The 22,432-nt window shown below is 32.4% G+C and overlaps 7 protein-coding genes across 7 annotated transcripts; 4 read left to right on the top strand and 3 right to left on the bottom strand. All coding sequences in view use genetic code 6, as the record gives it.

The window, feature by feature from the left end:
• Positions 1-314: 314 nt before the first annotated feature.
• SS50377_26662 (uncharacterized protein) lies at positions 315-13,631 on the bottom strand (the record flags this gene model as incomplete). The annotated part of the gene is made up of 1 exon (XM_067910469.1): positions 315-13,631. The coding sequence occupies one exon, from the start codon at positions 13,629-13,631 to the stop codon at positions 315-317; it is 13,317 nt and encodes a 4,438-aa protein (XP_067763225.1).
• A 218-nt stretch (positions 13,632-13,849) lies between these two features.
• On the top strand, positions 13,850-14,683 carry SS50377_26661 (Pantothenate kinase; the record flags this gene model as incomplete). Its single annotated transcript, XM_067910468.1, has 1 exon — positions 13,850-14,683. The coding sequence occupies one exon, from the start codon at positions 13,850-13,852 to the stop codon at positions 14,681-14,683; it is 834 nt and encodes a 277-aa protein (XP_067763224.1).
• A 1,016-nt stretch (positions 14,684-15,699) lies between these two features.
• Positions 15,700-17,925, top strand: SS50377_26660 (Plasma-membrane choline transporter and transmembrane domain-containing protein; the record flags this gene model as incomplete). Its single annotated transcript, XM_067910467.1, has 1 exon — positions 15,700-17,925. One exon carries the CDS (start codon positions 15,700-15,702, stop codon positions 17,923-17,925), a length of 2,226 nt encoding a protein of 741 aa, XP_067763223.1.
• A 136-nt stretch (positions 17,926-18,061) lies between these two features.
• On the top strand, positions 18,062-18,973 carry SS50377_26659 (uncharacterized protein; the record flags this gene model as incomplete). The annotated part of the gene is made up of 1 exon (XM_067910466.1): positions 18,062-18,973. One exon carries the CDS (start codon positions 18,062-18,064, stop codon positions 18,971-18,973), a length of 912 nt encoding a protein of 303 aa, XP_067763222.1.
• Positions 18,974-18,981: 8 nt separating this feature from the next.
• Positions 18,982-19,365, bottom strand: SS50377_26658 (uncharacterized protein; the record flags this gene model as incomplete). Its single annotated transcript, XM_067910465.1, has 1 exon — positions 18,982-19,365. The coding sequence occupies one exon, from the start codon at positions 19,363-19,365 to the stop codon at positions 18,982-18,984; it is 384 nt and encodes a 127-aa protein (XP_067763221.1).
• An 893-nt stretch (positions 19,366-20,258) lies between these two features.
• Positions 20,259-20,570, bottom strand: SS50377_26657 (uncharacterized protein; the record flags this gene model as incomplete). Its single annotated transcript, XM_067910464.1, has 1 exon — positions 20,259-20,570. One exon carries the CDS (start codon positions 20,568-20,570, stop codon positions 20,259-20,261), a length of 312 nt encoding a protein of 103 aa, XP_067763220.1.
• A 606-nt stretch (positions 20,571-21,176) lies between these two features.
• Positions 21,177-22,265, top strand: SS50377_26656 (tRNA (guanine37-N1)-methyltransferase; the record flags this gene model as incomplete). Its single annotated transcript, XM_067910463.1, has 1 exon — positions 21,177-22,265. One exon carries the CDS (start codon positions 21,177-21,179, stop codon positions 22,263-22,265), a length of 1,089 nt encoding a protein of 362 aa, XP_067763219.1.
• Between the last annotated feature and the right edge of the window lie 167 nt (positions 22,266-22,432).

Raw genomic sequence — 22,432 nt, 5'->3', positions numbered from 1 at the left:
CCCTATCATAAATATCCTCTCATTACTATCGTATCCTAACAAAATTTTAGTCTTGTATTAAACTTTTATAATATTATTGATTTTAAATTATATCAAAATTGCACTTCACACAATTCATATTCTTCATCAAACGCAAAAATCACACCTACATATTTTTTACTAGTAATAGTGTTACGTAGCTTAAAATATTCAAATAATTTATCATACTTTTCCACTCCCTTAACAATAGCATAATGTCATAATAAACCCATTCTTTACCATCCGGGCATCATTATATCACACAAAATATATAACATTCAGCCAAATAATTATCATCACTCTTCCATTCCTTGGCTTATGCTCATTACCACCCACTCAACAATTCCAGGAATAGGTATTTTATTTCCACCGAAACTTGAACACAAGCCATCTACGTTGAAAGTTTTCACTTTCCTTTTCATTTCAATCGAATCCAAGCTTTGAATAACGGGCAAAATCATCCTGCAGGATATGTCAGCGCCACGCATGATTTCATCTCTTGATGGCTGGAATCCATTTCTAATTCCAACCTCGAAAAACGTCAAAAATAGCTCGTTTTGTGTCATAGAAAGCAAGTCCTAGCTGATATTTCCAACGGCAAATTGAGACAAATCGGATGTTAAACAGTGGAATGGGTACTTGTGGATTTTTGAAAATTTGACAGCAATATTCTTTACAAATTTACCAGCCTCAACTGATATAACACCAATCGCAAACTGAGGCGATAGAAAGGCTAACAGCTCTCTTGAAATCGCTACTTTAGCACGTCTTTGGTCCTTATAAATCTGAGAAAGTTAGTATGCTGAATCGTCTCTCTTGAGAATATTTTCAGGAATTTGCGTGTTTTAAATGCAGTCTTATGTGTAAAACGCAGATATAGCAGCTTTTTACATATTTTGAGGTGTAAATAGCGGTTAAATATTAAGCTTTAATATAATAAAGGAGCCATCCATTATATCAATTGTAACTGTGTCTAAATCGGTTGGAATAGTAGAAAATTGCTGGTTTAGTAGCATGTAAAGTGCTATTTATTAGCACATATTTTGTTTGAACCTAAAGAGGTGTTTTGCTGACGAAAATAGCTGCGGCTTGAGCTTATTCACTGCCAAAAGTTCTATTTGACGATCGAAAATTAACGCGAAAGAGTTTGACGAAATCGGCTGGAAAGAAAACTTTTTGGTGTATTTATGCCAAAAATTAACCGCAAATTCAATATTTGTTGGAGTTGAAAATGGAATTTAATCAATAATTAATGTTTTTAGTGACTAGCTATCTGGGGTATGATAAATAAGAATTGACGTACCAATTGGCTAAAGAATAGCTTGAACGAAGGGAATATTGTCAATAAATACAATTTTGGCGTTAGAAACATCTATTTTAACCTCAATATTAAGTTTCTTCTCGATATTTACGAGGTATGACGTCTCGTCAAAATAGGGCTCGAAAAGACTGTTTTACTAGGTTGCCGCAGCACGCTTATCGTTCATTACAATAGTATGTCCTGCTGCTCCTTAAAGTGTGAATGGTAACGCTAATTTAAGCAAATTAAGACTCATAATTTGTGGGTCTTATGCTTCAAGCTTGTAGTATATTTACATTTTCTTATTCAATATACTCTATATATTAATTAATAGCTAAATGTTTTCGACTCCATTTTTGTTGAAACTTTCCTGCAGGTTGATCTCTAGGATTTATACGATTTTGCTGGTTTCTTATTACGAAATATTAGGATTTTACAAAGCAGTATTAATGATTCCCAGTGCCCATGGAACAATACCTATTTGAACACCAGAAAATGTTGTTGTGAACTCTTAAGCTCTATTTTCGCATTTACTTTACTTGACTAACAAAAATAGAAGCATGTAGAAATTAAGAATAACCACAACTTTTGAGTCAGATGCACTTATTACAAGACATAATTCTTCAATAGTTTTTTCATCTAATTCTAGGTTATTAGTTATCACATTATAAAATATTTTATGAATTTAATTCATATTGTGCTTAAGTTAAGTCTAGCTAGACTAATTAATGTACTGCAATGTTATATCCTGCTTACTGAGCATTGAAACTAATTGTAAATCATTGAAATTGCACTCCTATGACTTAAAAATAATCTTAGCATATTAATCAACTTTAAAATCTTCTGGGATATCAATAATCGAACGAATAGACAAAAATACTTCTATTCCGTCACATTTTCGTTAGTCTTCTAATGAAATAATCTGACCTTAGTGTGTGAATTATATCACCTTTTGCTTTATAAATAACTAATTTAACAATTAAAACAAGAAGAATTTTAACCAAAGCGAGTTCTTGTTTGTATTAAACGCCAATTCTCCAATGATACGCTTATATTATGTGAAAATCGTAGCCTTTGGTAATTTATAAATATACTTCTAAATATGCGTTATGAAAGTATTTAGCATAGTATTCATACATTTTAATCCTTTCTTGGATATTAAACTTTCTACCTCACTTTCTTTTTCGACCTCTATCAAAAGGAAAGTAGGTGGAACGATTAAGTATGTCAGCAGTTTCTAGAACGAATCAATAGCAGAGTCAGACTAGGAGTCTAAGAATTATTACATTATGAGCTATTTTTCGAAAGTATCACCAGGTGTTATAGGATTAAATGAAACAATATTTATAAGTGAGTTAAAAACATTATATGAAGGGGCAAAAAGTTAAGTTGCTGAATCTAACTTGATTAAATTTTCAATTTATTCTTCAGATACGATTAGTGTAGCATAATAATGTCTTTGAATTGCTATTTACTTATTATTAACAATTAATTTCTAAAGAGACTATGCAATTAAATTTTATGGGACATTATTGAACTAAATAGATCCGATGTCGATAAAAATCTCATAAATAAACACTTTCAACATCTAAAATTCCTCGCTTATCTGAACACTCAAAACAAGCCCTTTATCTATTAATGAATCCAGCTTCTATAGTTTTTTCAATGCCATTGTTAACGAACCAGATAGAATCAGATTGTGTATATCGGTTTTTACGCGATCCAACATTGTTAAAAGCTAAATCTGAATTTACTTATCCTCTTTGTTTTCGTCCCTACAGAAATGTTTTCCTTCTAGCCAATTTTCTACTAAAATATCTTATGTGAGTTTAACAGCAGAAATAGGATCTCCTAATATTGTACCAGCATGTTGGGCCAAGTGTGTAAGTGTCTAGAATCTTATTTCAACTATTCCTGTTTGTACTTCCTTCCATAGGTCTATAGCAAATTTTACCGCTTTCATTACTACTTGGTTGTCGGTATCGTCGATTATGGAGTCAATATAAGTATAAGGAGCAGACAGCATGTTAAGAACACCTGTGAGCAAAATAAGCTTCGTGTATGCAAGTGTTGAGTTTTCTCTTTGGGACAGGTTTGAATCCTAGTCAATTTATACGAAATGATCATTTATTATTGTTAAAATAGACTATGCGGCTTACTAGTTTTCGTTTAATACACATTCACATGCTAATTGGTGTATAATCTGAAGCTTTTTATTTGTATCTACTAAAATCGCATATTAATGTTAGATAAGTTGCATGTTTTTATTTGAGAATCTACCATATGCTTGGAGAGTTAGATCTCTGAAAAATAGAATAAAACGTGTTATGATGGCTTTGTTCTCTATTGGATGCATGAGAGCAAAAATTATTAAGTAAATAATTGTTTGAGGGCGGTAATTAATCATTGCAGCATCACATTAATAAGAATACTCAAGCTCTGGTGTAAGTGATTTATCAATATCTTGTCTAAGCACTAATCTAACACTATCTAGCCAATACTTTACGAAAAGTTTATAGTTCATACGATAATCTTCATAATTTATACTTTCAAGCTCTTTCACAACTTCTTACCGTGGTTAACCATTATTCTCTTCGAAAAATAGAACAGATGGGCCAGGTGCAATTGAACTTGGTGTATATCTTTGTATCATAAAGAAAATAAGAATTTGGTATATATCAATGTCACCACAATTAAGTACATTCTGGTCTTCCTTAATAACAACATTTCTAGCCTTAACAATTGTTTCACCCACGCTTCTCCTTAAAATACCTTATTTTAGAACAGTTTCTATCGCAACATCAGGGTATAAAGCACTGAAGATAGTATATCCCTCAACAACTTTTCTCATTAAGCTAGAATCAAATTCTGTTTCAAAATCTAATACCGGGGATGAGTAAATCTTTTCCTTGGGAAAATCACTAGCAATGATATTTAAAACTGAGCTAAATACAGCAGAACTCGACTGATGCAGATTGAAAAGCTCCCTAATTTATCCAGGGATTATAGAATTGATTAAAGCCACAGTTTAACAGGTAAAATATTAGTTTAAATTGTTGATTTATATCTAATTCGTATTTGGAACCTATTATGGTGCTAACTACTGTTGTAATAAAGAATCCGAGGATTCTAATTTCTAAGCACAAATCTATTATATAAGCGTTTAAAATTCCATATTTGGTGTTTTAATTTCTCTTGAAAATGATGTTAACTAGTCATATAATTTTTAATAAGTATCTGTTTGATTCAAAAATGTATGTTGCGATTTTTCATTTGCACCATTTCGTTTCAAATATTCCTCTCTAAGCTCAGAGCTCAGCGAGTCTAAATCTGAGTAATTCTATGCTTCCAATAAGTTATTCAACTAGGTCAACACCAACTATACATTATAACAATCTTTTTCATACAAAACAAGCTATGTTCTGTACGAATCCAGCTTGTTAGGCTATGTTTCTGCGTCAAACATCTTTAAATGCTTTAAAAAGATCTAAATCGGCCCGTGTTTCAAGTTATTATCAGCCTCTGTAATTTTACCTATAATTTACTTAAACTGACTCCTGAGTTACTTCTTCAATATATCGTTTAACTAAACCATAACATCTTTCACCTGACCAATGGCTGCTTTTTCTTTTTGCTTTAAATAATTTTGTCTGCTAAGAGAATCTACCCACATTCCGCAACAATTTTCAAAGAATTAACCGTAGAAATCTGCTCCAGGCATGCCTTTCCCGAGCGCCTGAGCTGCAGAAAAGTGCATTGCATCTGCCTGAAGGCCGAAATTCACGAAATTTGGCCTGTTTCGCACATAAACACCAGAGTGCTGATCAACTTCGACCGAATTAGACTTTGAATCACATGAAATATGATATTTCCTAAATGAAGGTAGCAGTTTAGGTTTTTGAGGACTGGGCAGAATTCTGAAATTGGCGTTCAGCTCGAAAAGCTTCCGGTGGCTGTAGAACGAATAAGCAAAATACTGGTTATTTGGTGCGAATTTGTACACTATAGGATAAGACATGCCGAAAACAACGTCCTAGTAGCCTAAATCGTCATAAAACTACGAAATAATTCGCTACCCTATTTTTTCAGTCGAAATAAACGAATTCACCATCGTGAGCTGGTCGGTGTCAAACTTGAAAAGCTCCTCTATATCAGCTTGAATTTTTTAGTATGCCTTTGAAAAATTCGCGATTAGCATCTGACTACTATTGTTAACGTCCAAATACTCGATAATGCTCTGTGTGAACTGGTTCATTTGGGCAAATTTTTCGGTATTCGTTAGCTCACGTTTCATCTGATTTTCCTGTTATTGCTAATTTAGCTGCTGGATCAGCTTAGCGACCTCATTCGCCTTATTTTCGAACTCTGTAAACTGAACTCTGCACTGGTCGATCAGCTGCTAATTCGTCGGCTCAGTCGCGTACACATTCTGAAGCCGGTACGTAACTTCGTCCTTTTTGTGCTAAATGTCGACCGTCGCCTTCTCGTTGTCCTCAATTTTCTTGAAGCAGTCGTCGAATTGCTGCTAAAACGCCCGCCGCTTCGCTTCGACCTACTGCTCCTATTTTTTGAAAATCTCGAAGCAATTTGAGATTCCACTCGACGGATTTCGTTGGCTCAAACTGCCAACTTTCGAAATTATGATATCGAAAATGAAGTTCAAGTACATGACGCCCAGAGCAAAAATTTCGTAGGCCAGCGCCGGCATAACGCCCGCCTGCACGCTCTCGGAGCTGAACATCTCGGTCTGGTTAATTTTCTGAGAGAAAAATTTTCCTATGATCAGGTTTTGGCTGGCAAGCTCCAATTGGGAAAATGAAATTCCAGCTTGGCTGAATAGTACTTGAATCCGCTGCAGCTGCTCCAAAAAGCCCACCATCCGCTCCTTTTGAGAAATTGCACTTTTATTTGTGTTTTTCGCTCCTTTTGGCTCGAAATGAGGGGGTCCAGCAGCGAATAATTTCTCTAAAAATAGCAGATTTTCAAAGCCTTAATTATCGAAAGTTGAGAGGAAATTTGCCTAGTGGAGTGGCGAAATGGCAGGTTGGTGGTGAGATAAGAAGTAGGAATACTTCTTTTACTGGTCTCGTTTGCTGCCAGAATGCTAGAACGAAATCAGAATTGACGATAATTTGGTTAATTCGGAGTGGAACGGTGATTACTGATACGTTTCTGATAGAAGCAACAGCGTGTGAATATCCATTGGGAAGGTGTAGTTCTAATTCAAAATTTTAATCAAGATTTGAGCCAGATTGTTACGAATTAATAGCGAATTGAGAGGCAAAAGGAGCAATAACTACACCATTTGACGTTAAATAGCAGCAATCTGACCATTTTAGGAGTAGAACTGATGTTAGTTCAAATCGTGTGTGCACACAATTTACTCTGTTGAAACTTCACGAACTTGAAGATTCTTATAATTAAAAATCTGAGCCATAAACTTCTTATAAACTTGAACAGAAAAGTCTGAGCTGGCAGAAAAAATTCGGCGTAAAACGCGATAAAGCGCATTTTTGCTAATGTTTCTGGCTGAAAGCTGCAAAATCTGCAAGCAGAACAGCGATATGAACGAAAAACGGTTTTATTAATGTGGATAACTGCGGATTCCTGGGAGATGCACGCAATGCATCTAATCAACTAAGTTATAAAAGGAATCTACACCTTTAATGTAGCTAAAAGGCACGCAAAGGTGTTCGTTCAACTAGAATGAGTTAGGTATTTAAGCCTGAATTTGGACACCCAACTAACCTTATTACTTGCAGTATTCGTTGTGGCACCGACCATATAAATCACAAATACTCTTCTCGATGAAAATTTGCATATTTTCATTCAATAAGCATATTCCAATGAACTTTTATGAGTTCAGCTAGTTTAGTTAACCCGCAGATTTCTCCAAAATGCTCCTCTGATCGCTTTTAACTAAGTTTATATTTGAAAGAGGTGCAGTGAAAAACTTTTCTGTCAAATGGATAATTTTTTGCACCATCTGGCCTCCGATGCTCTTCGCCAGCAAAATTAGCGCAATTGTGAGTATCGCGCTGTGATTACAGCATTGTAGCACGAAAACGTGTTTAAAGCTAAAGCAATCGTCAGTTTGCTGCTTGAAAGAGAACTATGGCTGATGCGAGTAGTACACACGCTTTTGTTCTATTTCTAATTATAAAGTTGAAAATTTGCGAGTTTCAACGTTTTCAAAACGTTAGTTTCCACTCTAAAATGCTTCTATATCAAGTATATATTGCTTCATTGTCTCATCAAAACCCTTTTTGATTTGTGGGCTAATCGGAATTTGGAGTAGTGAGGACAGGAGCGGTGATACCTTTTTGGCGATAAGCGTGAGATCTGTAGATGCGTATTTTAAGGAATTTGAGGAAGTGGAAAGTTATTTTTCATGCAAAATAAGTAGCTGGCCAAGAGAATCGTGAAGTTTGTAAAATGAACTAATATAAGTCTAAACTGATGAATTTAAGACTTTTGTAACTTCCACGAGAGGCTTTGGTGCGTAGAAAAGAATCAAAATTACAGGTTTGATGAAGGGTATAATTTCTTAATAAAGTGACTCGTTGCTAAATTGCTAGAATAACAGCACTGCGAGGTCGAAAATCTATATATTTTAAGCTAAAAACAAAATTTCTATATTTATTTGTTTCATCGTTTACTCTTATTGTTGCTAGTGCGGATATGTCAGTTTAGTATATCCTGTGTAGTCCGATTTATTCAAATAGGACAAAAACAAGCACGATCCAGGCTGCGTCTACTTGGCTGTATTAACATCCTGTGCGTAATAATCTTGTAAAAACAATGACATCGCGTAAATTCTATTCAACGAAATGAATATTTTTACTGCAGATTCAATAAAATTCAATGTTATATTCGTTTTGATATACTGTTTAAAATACGTATATGACTCTGTTTCCTACTTTCCGTCATCAAGTTTACAGAGCTAGAAAAGAGCATATTTCTAGTTAAAGCTCCAGTTTTCTATGAAACTGTCGATTCTGACGTTGTAGTCTTTTAATATCGGGGCAAGCTTGCTAAAAACTTAAATTGCAATCGGAGTTGTAAAGTTTGTAATCTTTTTGATGAAATAGAAAGTGGAAACATGGATTTTCAAGTATGTGAATTTTATTGTACAAGATATCTGATTAGTACCACTATGTATGTTATCGGGACTGGATGGCTACGTATGCATCTCCTAAATGAATATCGGAACCTAGATTTGAGTGTTCTCTGGAATTATGTTATTGGTATTTAAAAGCAATTTTGATAGTGTATTGTAGAATGAACGTTCTGCTTATGTGTTGAAAATAGTTAAAAGGAATATAATAAGATCTTGTTAGAGGCTCAATTGCTCTTTTCCGGCATACGAAAAAATTATTGCAATTAAGAAATTCTAAATCGTAAGGTGGTCACGTGTCTTGGCCTGATAACTAGTAATCTTGAACAGATTATCTTTGGGGAACTTTTGACTTCCCAATTTAAGTTAAATAACATCGTTCGAATTATCTTATATTTAAAATTACTCAGAATTGATGATAGCATTAAAAGTATTAAGGAAAAAGAAGGCAATACAAGTACAAAGTTCAAGGATTTATCTGCCAAGTTTAGGAGACTGGATTTTTTGTAATTATAACACTTATTATAGCACTTTCATGAATTTTATTACTGAAAATTCAGGATAAAACTTATTATTTACGTACTGAATTAATTGTATTTAAAATTTGAAAATAATAGCTTCTACTTATACCACTTGTACGTTTTCATAAGATAAAATATTTTCTAAGCAAACTGTTAATTAAGTAAGATTAAAACTCATTATATCTAATTCTGTGTAAGTAATCTCTTCTTATGGCCTAACCTCATTTTCTTGGCATTCTGAAGAAGTATTCGACAAATATCCTCTGTCAACGAGCTCAGCTTTCTGATAAGAAGTCAGATCCGTGCTCAGTATGAGCTAAAAGTCCAAATAAATAGTCAGAATTTGATGTGCTTAATGGTCAGAATTTGGCAAAAACTGATTGCTAGATAAATCAAAACTACTGAATTCTGGAAGTTAGTAGTCAAACTTAATATCTGTATATTTCTTTGCGCTCCTCACAGCGTAAAGTACAAACGGTGAAATCGAATTTTTATAATATTTATTATTATACAAATTAAACATCTTCTCGACCATATCACCTTAAATTTACAACTCATAGCTGTCAAGTATTTCAACACATTCTCTTTAAAGGTAAAACCTTTATTCGTAAATGAAAAATATCACAACTTGCATTAAGTTTATGCCATAGTTTACTGGGAATCCTATTGTTACATCACAATCGAAAAGCTACTTAGCCAAATACCTGTAAAAGTTCTCATCAGTGAAGCTAAACAGCATCTACGCCAACCCTTCTTCCAGATCAATATTATTCTAATTTTTCAAAATCTGACATGACAGGAAAACTGCTCTTTGTTACTAAACAACACAATTATTCATCCCATCAACCAAAAAGCAGCCACGCTTCGACTTTTAATAATTAACTAATTAATTAAAAATACGGCCACTGGACGCTTCTTTTAAGTATACGAATAATTATTTGACCTGAGATGATTCCAGAATTAATTTTGTTGTACTCGGAACCAAATTAGTATAAATTAACCAGGAAAGAATAATAGTTTGAATTTCACACGTAAGTTAGAAGAACTACGAGAGAATAGAAGAAGAAGATGAATTATCATATTATAACAGTTCCAACATCAATATCATGGTAATAGGTTTTGATTTATGAAGTTGACGATCAAAAATATATGATAATTGCAGCGAATTTAGTTACTTGCAGTTCAAATAACTGTTTAGTAACTAAGTTCCTATATAAATAATTTAAATAGTCTATGGTGTGATTTATACATCCATAGTATTAAGAATAACGAAGACTACACTGATGAAATTGTTCTCGAAATTTTCAAAATTTGATGCTAAAAATTCAATCTCTGATGTTTCTAACCCATTTAAAACTTATAACATCGACTTCATCGCCAAAATACTTTTTTGTTAATTAAGACTTTGCAAATTCATAGTATACATCATTTCCTGAAGGAATGTCATGAAAATCTTTGGTTTTTTAGCCTAAATTGATCTTTTAATAAGCTTTATCAAGTAAAATGTAGCAGTTTCAGAAATTGATATCGTAACCGGCAGATTAGCAAAATGTTGAACTGAGAAAGCTATCTTTGTTAAATTTTTGACAAATTTAACTAAAAATTCATCATTTTAATCTAAAATTGATAGTTCTACTGCCTTCAAATTTTGTATTTTCACGCTTATAATTAAATACACAAAATAATAGAAATCTTGAGTCTTTTAGTTTTTCGCATCCAAAAATAACTTACATGCGTCGTCAATATCAGGTAAAATATGTTGGCGCTCTTCATCCAACGCCTTTGGAGCAATTTCTGAATGTAAAAATGGCTACCTGCTAATCCAAATCGCAAAATATTCAATGATTGCAGAGGACGACAAAGACAGCTATACAACTGGTTTTTAGTTGGAATCGTAAATCATTGGTGCATTTGGAGGTCCGGGAATCGGGTTGTAAAAGTTCAAAGTGATGTCATTTTCGTTATAAATATTTTCACGAAGCTCGACAAACAAATCTTCTTATTTTTCTTTTATCAAAATCATCGCCATTTCAGCATGCGCGTGAGGGGACAAAATATGTTGTTGTTACAAGTAAATCGCGATCTGTTAGAACGGTGTATGCCTGAAGTAACAAGCTGAAAAGTGCTCAGCAGACGTCGTAGGCGCTTCCTGCGCCAAAAACTAATAATTAGACGAAATTGGAGCTTTCTATAGCAAATTCAGTAAGTTCGTCTGCTCTAAATTGTGAATTTCGACGCTCGGAACCACAAATTGCTAAAGGCGGCCTCTTAGAACCTGAACGCTTTGCGTGGAGTCGAAAGTTTCACTTTTGATGACCTGCGGATTCTGATGCAACTGGCCCGCCTGGACCGGCTAATTCGTGTACTAGGCGTCGAATTTCTGCTTAATCGATGCGGCAGTCAGATCTTCCATATAAACCGCGCCCTAGTTGACTAAATACTCCAAAATCAAGCAGGAAGTTTTGCACAGTTTTCGATTTTTGAACTGGCTGTAATTGGCGTTTTCCTGCGTCAAAATCGTCAAAGTGAACGCCCGCAGCGCCAAATTGCAGCTGAGAAGACAAATCGGCACAATTTTGTCAAAAACCTCCATCCTTTGTGTGAATTGCGAAAACGGCAAATTCACGATCAAAACGAGCAAACTTTCGAGCGAAAAAGTGAAAATCGGTTATTGTAGTATTATATCATTTAGAACACTATTGAACTACTCGGGATTTTGCTGCTGCTTGATCAGCCTGGAGACCAATTCCAGGTCAATTTGCTGGATTTTCATTGACAGATGCTCGTCCTCGAGCATGAAATCGCGCCGCTTGACGACCTCCTGGACGTTTGAAACAGTGAGGAGATGGTTAGCGTCGTCGTTTAGCGAGAGGAGCAATGGCTGCTCGTTAGATTGAAATCCGGAAACGAAGGCTTCATTCTGGCTCTAGCTGTGCGTGAAAATGGATATTTTCATTTCTAGTTACGAAATTGCGAACATCGGCGGGTTTACACATTTTTTGATGAATTGCAGCAAGAAAACGAGCGTAGCTATGTCCTGACCGGTGGATGCCGTGACTTCAGATTTTTCTTCGTTGAAAATGCTGTTCAAGAGAATGTAAATTAGACTGTTCACGTTGTAGCTGATCTTATCTTTGTACATGAAGTTACGGCTAATGAGCATTTTGATGTACTCAGAAATATCGTTTACATTCAGTAAATGCTGTGTTAAGACCGCAAATGTTGACATGAAAATTGGTTTTTCGGACACCTTGAAGGCGGTGATTAAGAGATGTTAGGTAAGATTTATTTCGAAATAGTGAGAAATTCCGTTTTCCTTAGCTTGGAGAAGCTGCACCCAGCAATTTGACTGAAATTAGTCTAGTTGTGGGTTGATTCTTGAGTTCAAACGGGTGGTTTGCATGATTTCCGTAAATTTGGAGACAGTGAAGATGTTGTTGAGCTCAGTTATTTGTGGGGTCGACAAGAAACTGAAATATATCTTATAAAAGTATTGCGAAAATGTTAATTTTAAAAGTATTAGTTATTTTCTGATATACTCTTCTTTGATGTTTCCACCTAATTAGTTCAGGTTGAAAATAGAAGTTTTCGATACAAAAATATTCTTGAAGTCTAGGAAAAGCTCAGAGGATACAGAAAACAGTTATTAAGCTCTAAAATCAGGATCTACATAATTGATCTATTGAACTTATTTTAAAATGTATTTAGCAAATTATAATATAGTTTATTGTAGGATAGAAGAAATTGATACTAACTATTATTCAGGAATAACTGTTAAAGAGATAAATGCGATGTTTATAATTTCAGGTAATTATAATGGAAATTTTGATGAAAACTACAATATTTCTATAGAAAAATGAGTTACTTCTTCTTAAAATTGTAATATTTTATGAGTAGAATATGTGAACAATAAATTAATTAAAAACTAGACAATCTATAATTACCTTTAAGCTATTTAAAGATATTCGCATGCAACTAATTATTTAACATTAAATTGAATTATATTAATCAAATCCTAAACGTTAATAGCGAGAAGTTGGTGCCTAAATTACTTAATACATTTAAAAATTATGTTAATTTATTCAATTTAATCATCATTTTCAACACCATTAAAAGTCATTAGGATAGCAATAACTGCCTCATTTTCAGCTTGAATTTCAGCAAATTTACTCATAATTTCACAAATAATTTAACTCTTCTGTTATGTAGTAATACTGGTACTGAATTAATTAAACTAAGAAATCCAATGTGGTGAATCAGATTTTCCAGCGATTTTCATAAAAAATTGGTGATTTTCAACCAATGTTTCTGGGGTCCAGGGCTATTTTAAAAGCGAATTCATTGGTATCTAAAGAAAATCTACGTTAAAACGAGCTGCTTTTGCCAGTTCAATTGCAGCTGAAAGAGCCTATCTAGAGGTTGCTAAAAGTGGGGAGATAGAAGGAAGAAGGTCAAGAAGTGGGGAAGACTTTTTAGTATTATTAATAATCATAAAAGTCTCCGATGCAAGCATTTTTAGTAGTAATTAAATACCTATCTCCCCCTGAGAAACTAAAGAGATAAGTATTTCAAAATCGCCTGGTGTTGCTAAATCAGCATGAAGATCATATAATGATAATGCCAGATGAGCAGATGCACGCTAAGGTGAGTAAAGAGGGGTAAAAGGTGAGTGCATATTTAAAGAAATACAAGGAATGGTATAATACTTCATATTTATAACATATATAATTACGTAAATACAAGAAAATAAATTTATTAATGTGCACTAAAAGGTAACGCTGAGTTTGAGGTTCTATATAAATTAGTACTATAATTATATAATAACTTACTATATATTAATTTCCTAATTATATGTTAACTACATTACTACTATATAATATATCTTATTATAAAATGAAACTACTCAATCTGTTTGGCTCGATATTAAAAACACACAAAATATAAGACTTATTACTACCTTAATAAATAATTATTGATTAGGGAACTATGTCTACAAAGATAGCAATCTACAATTAGTAACAGTGTGAAGTACCTTAGTATTTATAAACTTATCGAACATATTTTTAGTACCCAACCTTTCAAGACTAAAATTTGATATTTCTAGATGTCAAATAAGAACACTCAGTATCAGTCCTATCCTTTATTAACACTGAATATTAAACTGCATCTAAAATTTTAGTAAAAGAACACCCCATCTAAGTCCTTATAAATGCCGCAAAATTATTAAAGATTGATAATGCTATTATTGTAGACATAGGTCTATCAGTTCGCTTCTATAAAATGTGCAAAACATGCGAATTGATCCACCATGGGCGTTTAGGAGCAGGTGCCGTCTAGGGTTTGATGAACTTGTTTGGAATTACGTAATTTTAAGAATTCGGCGATCCTTAACAAGTAGACCTCACAGTGGCTGATATTTACGGTGGGCCGTATGAGGCACAAAATTTACCAGGACATATGGTAGCTGGATATATGGCTAAAAGTGTAAAGTTCGATGGCTTGGAAAAAGAATTGGTCGCTAGTCTCGGTTAAGGTGTCATGGTCAACACAGTTCGGACAGCTGAAAAGCTGAGAGCTATACATGGCGGTAGTTTGGTGGTGTTTAGTGGTAGAATAACGCAAAACTAGTAATTTAGACAGTTTTTGGACTAAGCTATTGTTAAATTCGTTAAATGTGAGTCTATAGTCACAGAGAATATTTTTGTGTACGGTTTATCTAGCATCTGATGTAATATTTTGTAATCGTTGTTACAACTATTTTTAGTATCATTAATAAATGTCAGAATCATTAGGAAAATTTACTACAATTTGATTTTAAGAATAGTATTGTTGAGGTTTTATGATATTACTCTTAAAGTATTCTAGATATATTACTACATCTAAAGAATTATAGAACTTACATACATTAATAATCAGTATGTCATAATGGTGTCTTTCCAGTTTTGCTTACCTCTGAACTATTTATACTTAACAGTGTAATAAATGCAATACATTATGTTAAGTAAACATATTAATATAAAATTTTTAATGGAATTTCTAAACTTGATAGAAGATTTAATGTTAAATTTGTTGCATAATTTATAAAATATATTAACGTCTTCGTGATTAAATTTATTTCTGATTTAATATCTTTAAGTTTTTTAGTTAAATAATCTCACATCTAATTTACACTAATGGTACTACTAATATTTTATTTCACTGTAATGTAGCTACTAAAATATTATTTCTCACTAGTAATTTATACATAGTCATTGTTATTTAATTGTAAAGATTTGCAAATTAGTCAAAATGTATATTGATTATAATTATTAAATTATAAGTAAAAATCTAGTTTCTTTTACATATTATGTTCTATATAAGTACTTAATATAAATTTTTCAAAATTTAATCTAGTTTATCGTTCGGATAACCATCTTGAGGAAAAATCAAACTATTATTAAGTAGATTTAGTTCTGTTTTAAGTATTCTTTATTTAGATTGTTGCTTAATTTATACTATTTCGTATACTAATTATATATGATTATAGTATTTCATAAAATAGTATTCACAAATGAAGCCAATTAATTATCTAATTTATATTATTATATTACATATAATTTTGAGATGATAAATCGATTCTGCACATATTATTAAAAATATTAAATAAACTGTTGCTGTTTCTTTTATTAATTTTCTAGTATATATATTAGTATCGACGAATACACTTAGTATTTAATTTGGAAAGGAATCTTTATACTTTCAAAATGAAGCAAGAGAATGTAGTTTAATCCTAGGACAAAATATTTACCTCAGCCAGACCTAATCCTGAAATAGAATCACCTCTCATCTATACTGGGGCCAACGCCACCAATTCAACTACTTCTCCAGTTGTTTCTGGTAAGTCACGTAAATTCAGAGACATAATCTGTTCGATTATCTTTTTCATAACCCTCTTTGTAATGCTTGGATCTAGCTTTTTCTTCAAAGTTTGGAAGAATACAGATAAGATTCTCCTCATAATAAGGCCAGCTGACCAAAACAGAAGAGTATGTGGACTTGCTGACCAACCAGATTTTTTCGCAGCTGACTACTCTAGAATGCTTGTTCCAAGTCAATTTATAAAATTCTGTAATTTAAGTAAAAATATATATTCGGATAAAGGAATCAATTGTGATTTAGAAACTAATGGTTCATTGGATCCTGTTAAAGTTAGAATTTTTTTCGATATAATGAAAGGCGTTAACATTGACATGAGTGCTCGCAATGTGGGATTTACAGGAATTGGAGGTACTATTTGTGTTGCTAATAATTTCAACTGTGTTCTCAATAAAACAACTGAAATATATTGCAGTCCAGATTTTGAAACATTTGGCAAGTAAATAACTGGAATTACTGCTAATACAGTTAAATAAGAATATACCGACGCTGAATTTAAACAATTTTTAACTACAAATTCTGACTATAAATTCTTAAGTGGGTTTTGTGTGCCGGTATAAAAATTTACTGGTACAGGCGCACGTGATGATTATGAGCTTGTGACTCCTCTTTCCTCAGTTGGAGTCAATTAATGTATTTTAAAAATTAATTAGCAGATTGAAAATATTCCAGTAATAGGATAACTTGTTAATACAATCATTAATTTAGTAACAAGTCTAGTACAAAGCTTCGTATATGAAGTTAAAACAACATATTTGCAAATTATTTACGGTTTACTATGTGGTCTGGGCATAACTATTATTTATTTGATCTGTCTAAGATTCATTATTAAAATTGTAGTTTATTCAACTATTGTTTTGGTTATTTGTGCTGCTGCTTTTGGGGCTTATTATTTCATTACGTTATCCATAGAACTCAAAACTAATGCTTAAAATACTATCGATTTCTTTGGATTTGTTGATTAAAATTTAATATCTAAATCTAATATATTTTTAACTATTGGTATTGTGATTGCTATAATAGGTAGTTTAATTCTTCTATTTTGTATACTTTGTTTCAAGGGAATTCGAGTAGGAATTGCCGTAATTACATCTTCGGTAGATTGTATGCGAAGGATACCAATAATTTTCTTTATTCCGATTTTCTTCGTAATTATTTTCCTATTTCATCTCGCCTGGGCTGGTGGGATCACCCTACTCTACTATTTAAGCGGTTCGTATGATGCCAGAGGTCATATGTTCAGTTTTACGGACATCAAAGACATTGGCGGGGTTCACACACCCGTCTAGAATGGCGGTACGACAACTGTGTTTGCCATATATGTTTTCATGACAATTTGGGGCAGCTTCTTCATTTATTCTTGCTTGGAGTATATTATCTCCTTCCATGTTGCTCACTGGTACTTCTCTGATAAAAAACGTCAGAGAGGTATTTTTGGTCAAAGTATCCTTTGCGTGACCAAGAATATGGGGACCTTACTGGTTACCAGCTTCATTACCAGCTTGGTAGTTTTCGCCCGAATGGTTTTAGAATACGTCTTGAGGCGGTTAGAACTTAGTAACAAACTTGCTAATTCCAAAATTATTAAGGCCACTGTTCATGTTGCTAGATGTTGTCTAAAATGCTTATAGAAAATAGTGGAATGGATTAACAGAAATGTTGTGATTTTCTCAGCAATAAGTGGATAAGGATATTTCAAGTCGCTTGGTGGAGCTATGAAGCTTACTATGGGATCATTTTTCACTAGCATGAGCGTTAAATTCCTGTCTTGTATATTCCTAACTTTTGCTAAACTTTTAATTGCTGTCGGATCTGGCCTATGTACATGGGCTATTATTAAATATTCATCACCATTCTCAGAACTCTACATATCTGGTTCTGTACTTGTTTCCGTACTGATGTTTATTGTTTCCTACTATACAGTTGGAATAGTTCAACTCACGATAGATTCAATTTATATGTGCTATTTATATGAAGATTCGTTCATGCTATCTGATAGAGAAAATGGAGGCCACGTTTATGCACCTAAAGCTCTTGTTACCTTACTATAATGATGATTTGTATTTGTTTATGATAGTATACGATTTTAAAATAATTTTACCTTGTTTTACTTATTTACAAATATACTTTATGTACACATTTTTGTTATAGTATTAACTTATATAATAATAGTTTATTATAATTTTAAAAATGAAAGTTCAATCATACCTTCTTCATCCTCTAAAGTAGCTGCTCCATAGAATAATCACCTTAGAACACAACTCACATGTTCTTATTAAATGTCATAAGTCCAACAACGAGTTAAAAGGCCCAACTAGATTACTAAACCTCCCTGTAAAAACTATATCAGGGTTAAGAGAAATAAGTAGAAAACCTTGTGAATTTATAATTATTGCAACTGATATAGATTAAGATTTCAAGTAAAAATTTACTCATGAATTAGTTTTTTAAGCTTTCACGAAACAAGAACTAAGTGAACTTTTTGCTATAAAACGTGAAAAAACTTAGCAAAATATCAGTTCAATTGGTGTATTAGATTGTAAATAAGTCCAATATGAGTGGAATATGCTAAAGTAAGCGCTATAAAACAAGCTTATGGACAACTAAGTAAATCTTAATTTCGAATTCAAAGTGAAAAAAGAAAAGAAGTAAGGCCGAGTTCTTTTTAATCCATTTAAGCGGATTAAAACTCTCTAGTTTGAAATGCAAAAATTATCAAATTTACGACTAATTAACAAAATTGATATTTCAGGAACCTGGCCAGAAGCATAATCAGGTACTGCTTTTGGGCTTGATTTTAGTTTGAAACAATCCGATGTTATATCAATAAATCTTTTAGAAAATGATAATGTTGCAGCCTCTTGTACTTTGCTTTTTGATGATACCTATATTACGATTTATAAACTTGAAGCTGTTAAACAAGGCTATGGTTATGGAAGATAGCTTTTAGGATTTTTGGTAGCATTTTTGATTTAGTTTTCATAATTCTAAAGGATATAGGCTTCTAGGAATGAATGGCTAGAAAATTTAGGATTTACAGTACAAAATAATTTGTGTGAGATTGACATTGCATCATAACGGGGTGACTTGGACTTTGATTGATTATACTTTCACTCACACTATCTATACAGACGTTCTTATTGATGAGCTTTAAAGCTTTCATACTTAGATTGGGAAAGTTATAAAGGAGACTATTTTGGTAGAGATTTTGGAATTGTGGCTGGGGCTGGATCTAAGACAGAGTGATGTAAGGAAGATAAAGTTTAAGCGAACAAACCTGCTTAATAAAATGTGGATATTGGTGATGTTGATTATTTTGCTACGTAAATTTTAGATGTTAAATTTTAGTTTTAGGCTTCATACTAACTACACCTGCTATATATTCCTAGATCATTGGTATTAAGCAGAAGTGAATGATTTTTGACATTTTCTGTTAATTAGGTAGAATAAAATGGAAGTGTGGTAGCAGTAAGAGCAGAAAAGCGAATTGACATTTTGAGAGAATATATTATGACGTTATTATATCATATATTTTATTAAAACTAAAATATAATAACTCGTTAAAAAAATTATGATATTAAACATATCGCTATGATCTATCCAATGAAGATACAGTAGTATATTAAATAGATTCCTAGTCTTTTAATTTGTAAGTGATGAGATAAATGCTTCACTCTGCATATTAAAAATATGGTAGACCAAATATATAGTTAGGAGTTTGTATAGTTTAGCTATAGATAAGAAAATTTATTCAAACATATTGACTATCTTTATTACAATGTTATTAACATTCTTTTCTATCAACAATTATGGGTTTAAATGAATAAAGAATTTTTATATACTAAAAATTAAACTTAGATAATGAATAATTATATCCGTAAACAAAGTTTTACTCGATTTTACTTGATTTATAGAATTATGAATAAGAATAACGCGGTTACTTAATGATATTATTAAATTCAAAAATTATAGTATATTGGTTACTTCCTTAATATATTGGTTTCTTCTGCTTTCATCTTATACTGTAATACATTATTAATTTATTATAATTAAATATTAAACATGCTTTTATTATAAATTATTATAATAAAATAAACCTGAGATCTGAAACTAAAGAAACTTTATTTATGTTAATTTTCGTGAGTTTGGTAATTATAAAAAATAAAATTTTCTTGATATTACTAATTATACAAAATTAATATACAATAAAAATCTCAAAAATAATATTGCACTACTGAATATAATAACATTAATATTTATTTTATTTCTACAAAAAATTATTTACTGTTGAGGCATTTAAATTGTGAAAAATTAACGATAAACCATAACAAAATACATAGGAATATCCTAATGCTTAAATAGAATCATTGTTTTTATTACAACTAGATCAAAAGCTGTCTTCTAGACTTTCATTCATGCTAAAATCAATGCCAATGAAGTCTTGATTATAAATTTCATTGATTTATATAATAGATGAATATTCGATAAATGAATCCATACTATCAATAGATTCCTACTATTGATTACCTACTATAGACTGGTTACAATTTAAATCAACATCCGATATAGATTAATCAATAACAGAGCTTTTAATGTTCATTTTAAGTGCATTATTTGTCCGTAGTGTTAGTACCCTTGGTAACTCATTCTAGGAGATCATCCTCTTTTAAACAGAAAACTCCGACGTTGTCGACCCCATCTTAAAAAGAAGTAAAAAATATTATCTGAGTTAATTACTTAAATGTGTAATTATATATTTAAAATGTATAATTTATAACTCAGAAATTTTTTAGATGTCTTCTTCTGGTTTTAGTAAATATTGATTATATTCATTATATAGTGAATTGTATTGTAAAAACCAGAAACTCCCTTTAATATAATTAATAAATTGAAATAATAGCATTCCTATATTAAATAATTAGAATAAAATACCAAGAAACAACCACTCTATATAATATACAATAATATGTAATAGCTATGTTAATACAGCCTATCAGAATAATATCCGGATATACTGTAAACATTCAATCACCTGCTAATATTATTACTCTTATATCTTATGTAAGTGGATTTATAGTCTGGTATTAAATTCAAGAAATATGTATGCCTTATAGTTATAATTATATATTTTATTTCCCATACAATACTAGCTTCAAATTCAATACTAACTTGCAAACTGCACAGCATGCTATCCGAATTGACTTATTATAACGATCCACGCTTTATCCTACATCTGTTTTCAACATTTTCAATTTAAAAAATATTAATTATATAATATATAATAATTTACTCGCCACTCCTTATAATGGAAATCCCATATTCCGAAGAGCTCAACGCCCTGGCCGCAAACTTAGCCATCAACGACTCCTCATTCTTGCTAAAATTAGAATTTACTTTGACAGTACACACCACAACCGTCGAAACTAAGTAAATTCAACAGTTTAAAAAAACTGCACCCCCTTTAATTACGACTATTTTTCACGGTTTCAAATCGATCTCCAAAGCCTCAGAAAGCACATCAGACATCCTTACAATCGCTCCGACTGCCTCATCCACGCTAAAACAGGTCACCATTTCCCACGAATTCCTCACTTTCGACCAAAAGTGTCAGCGCTTCCTCAACACGCAAATTCCGACCAGCTACGAGACTACAGGGCCCCTTATTCGCCTCAATCTGTCTCCTTCCCAGCTCCCCTTCAAGCACGCAATCGGGATCGCACTGCTCTCGAAAGCAACGAAAACGGTCATCTCCAAAATTGACATTTCAGCAGTATTCCGAAACCTCAATTTCGAGCTCATTGCGGGGGTACCGGAATACGTGTTCACGCTGAACCAAGACGTGAGGTTAAAAATCGACTACGAAAAGGTGTACTTCAACTCCAGACTGATTGAGTTCCACAGGGAAATTGCTGCTAAAGTTCTCAAAACGACCACCGGGACCATACTGGACGTAACCGCTGGCGTAGGTCCGTTCTCAATGCGCCTTGGAAAAACTCGAAAAGTGATCTGCAATGACCTAAATCCGACCTGCTTTGAGCTACTAAAGGAAAATGCTAGATTGAACAAAATAGAGGGAATGGAAATTCGAAATTTAAATGGAATATAATTTCTTTAAGAATACAAAGACGATAAAATCGGTTGCATTTTGATGAATTTACCAGAACTTGGAATCGAGCTTTTGGAGGGGTTGCGGGGCTTCAAAAGCGCATGTGTGGTGATTTTCGAGTGTTTTTCTCGTTAGAGCGATAATTTCTAGGTGGAAATTTAAGGAAAAATTGACGAAATAATACAGATAAAAGACCTGAAATGCGAGAAGGTACGGGACGTTAGCAATGGAAAATGGATGATAAGAGGAGAGTTTATTCTAAATGAAGGTAAACATGATGAGCTGTGAGGATATACGTTATGATTTAAATAATCAGCTATGTGATTTTGTTTTATTTTAACCTATATTGCTCTTAATTAAAAAAATTAATAATAAAAATTAATACTTTAGATATTATTATTAATATTTATATGAAACCGTTATATTTTTATTATATAATATTATAGTCATCTACT

The sequence above is a fragment of the Spironucleus salmonicida genome, chromosome 6, assembly GCF_000497125.1.
Source record: "Spironucleus salmonicida strain ATCC 50377 chromosome 6, whole genome shotgun sequence".
NCBI lineage: Eukaryota > Fornicata > Diplomonadida > Hexamitidae > Spironucleus > Spironucleus salmonicida.
Note: the sequence above shows the minus strand (reverse complement) of the source record. Positions and strands in the feature narration are given on the sequence as shown.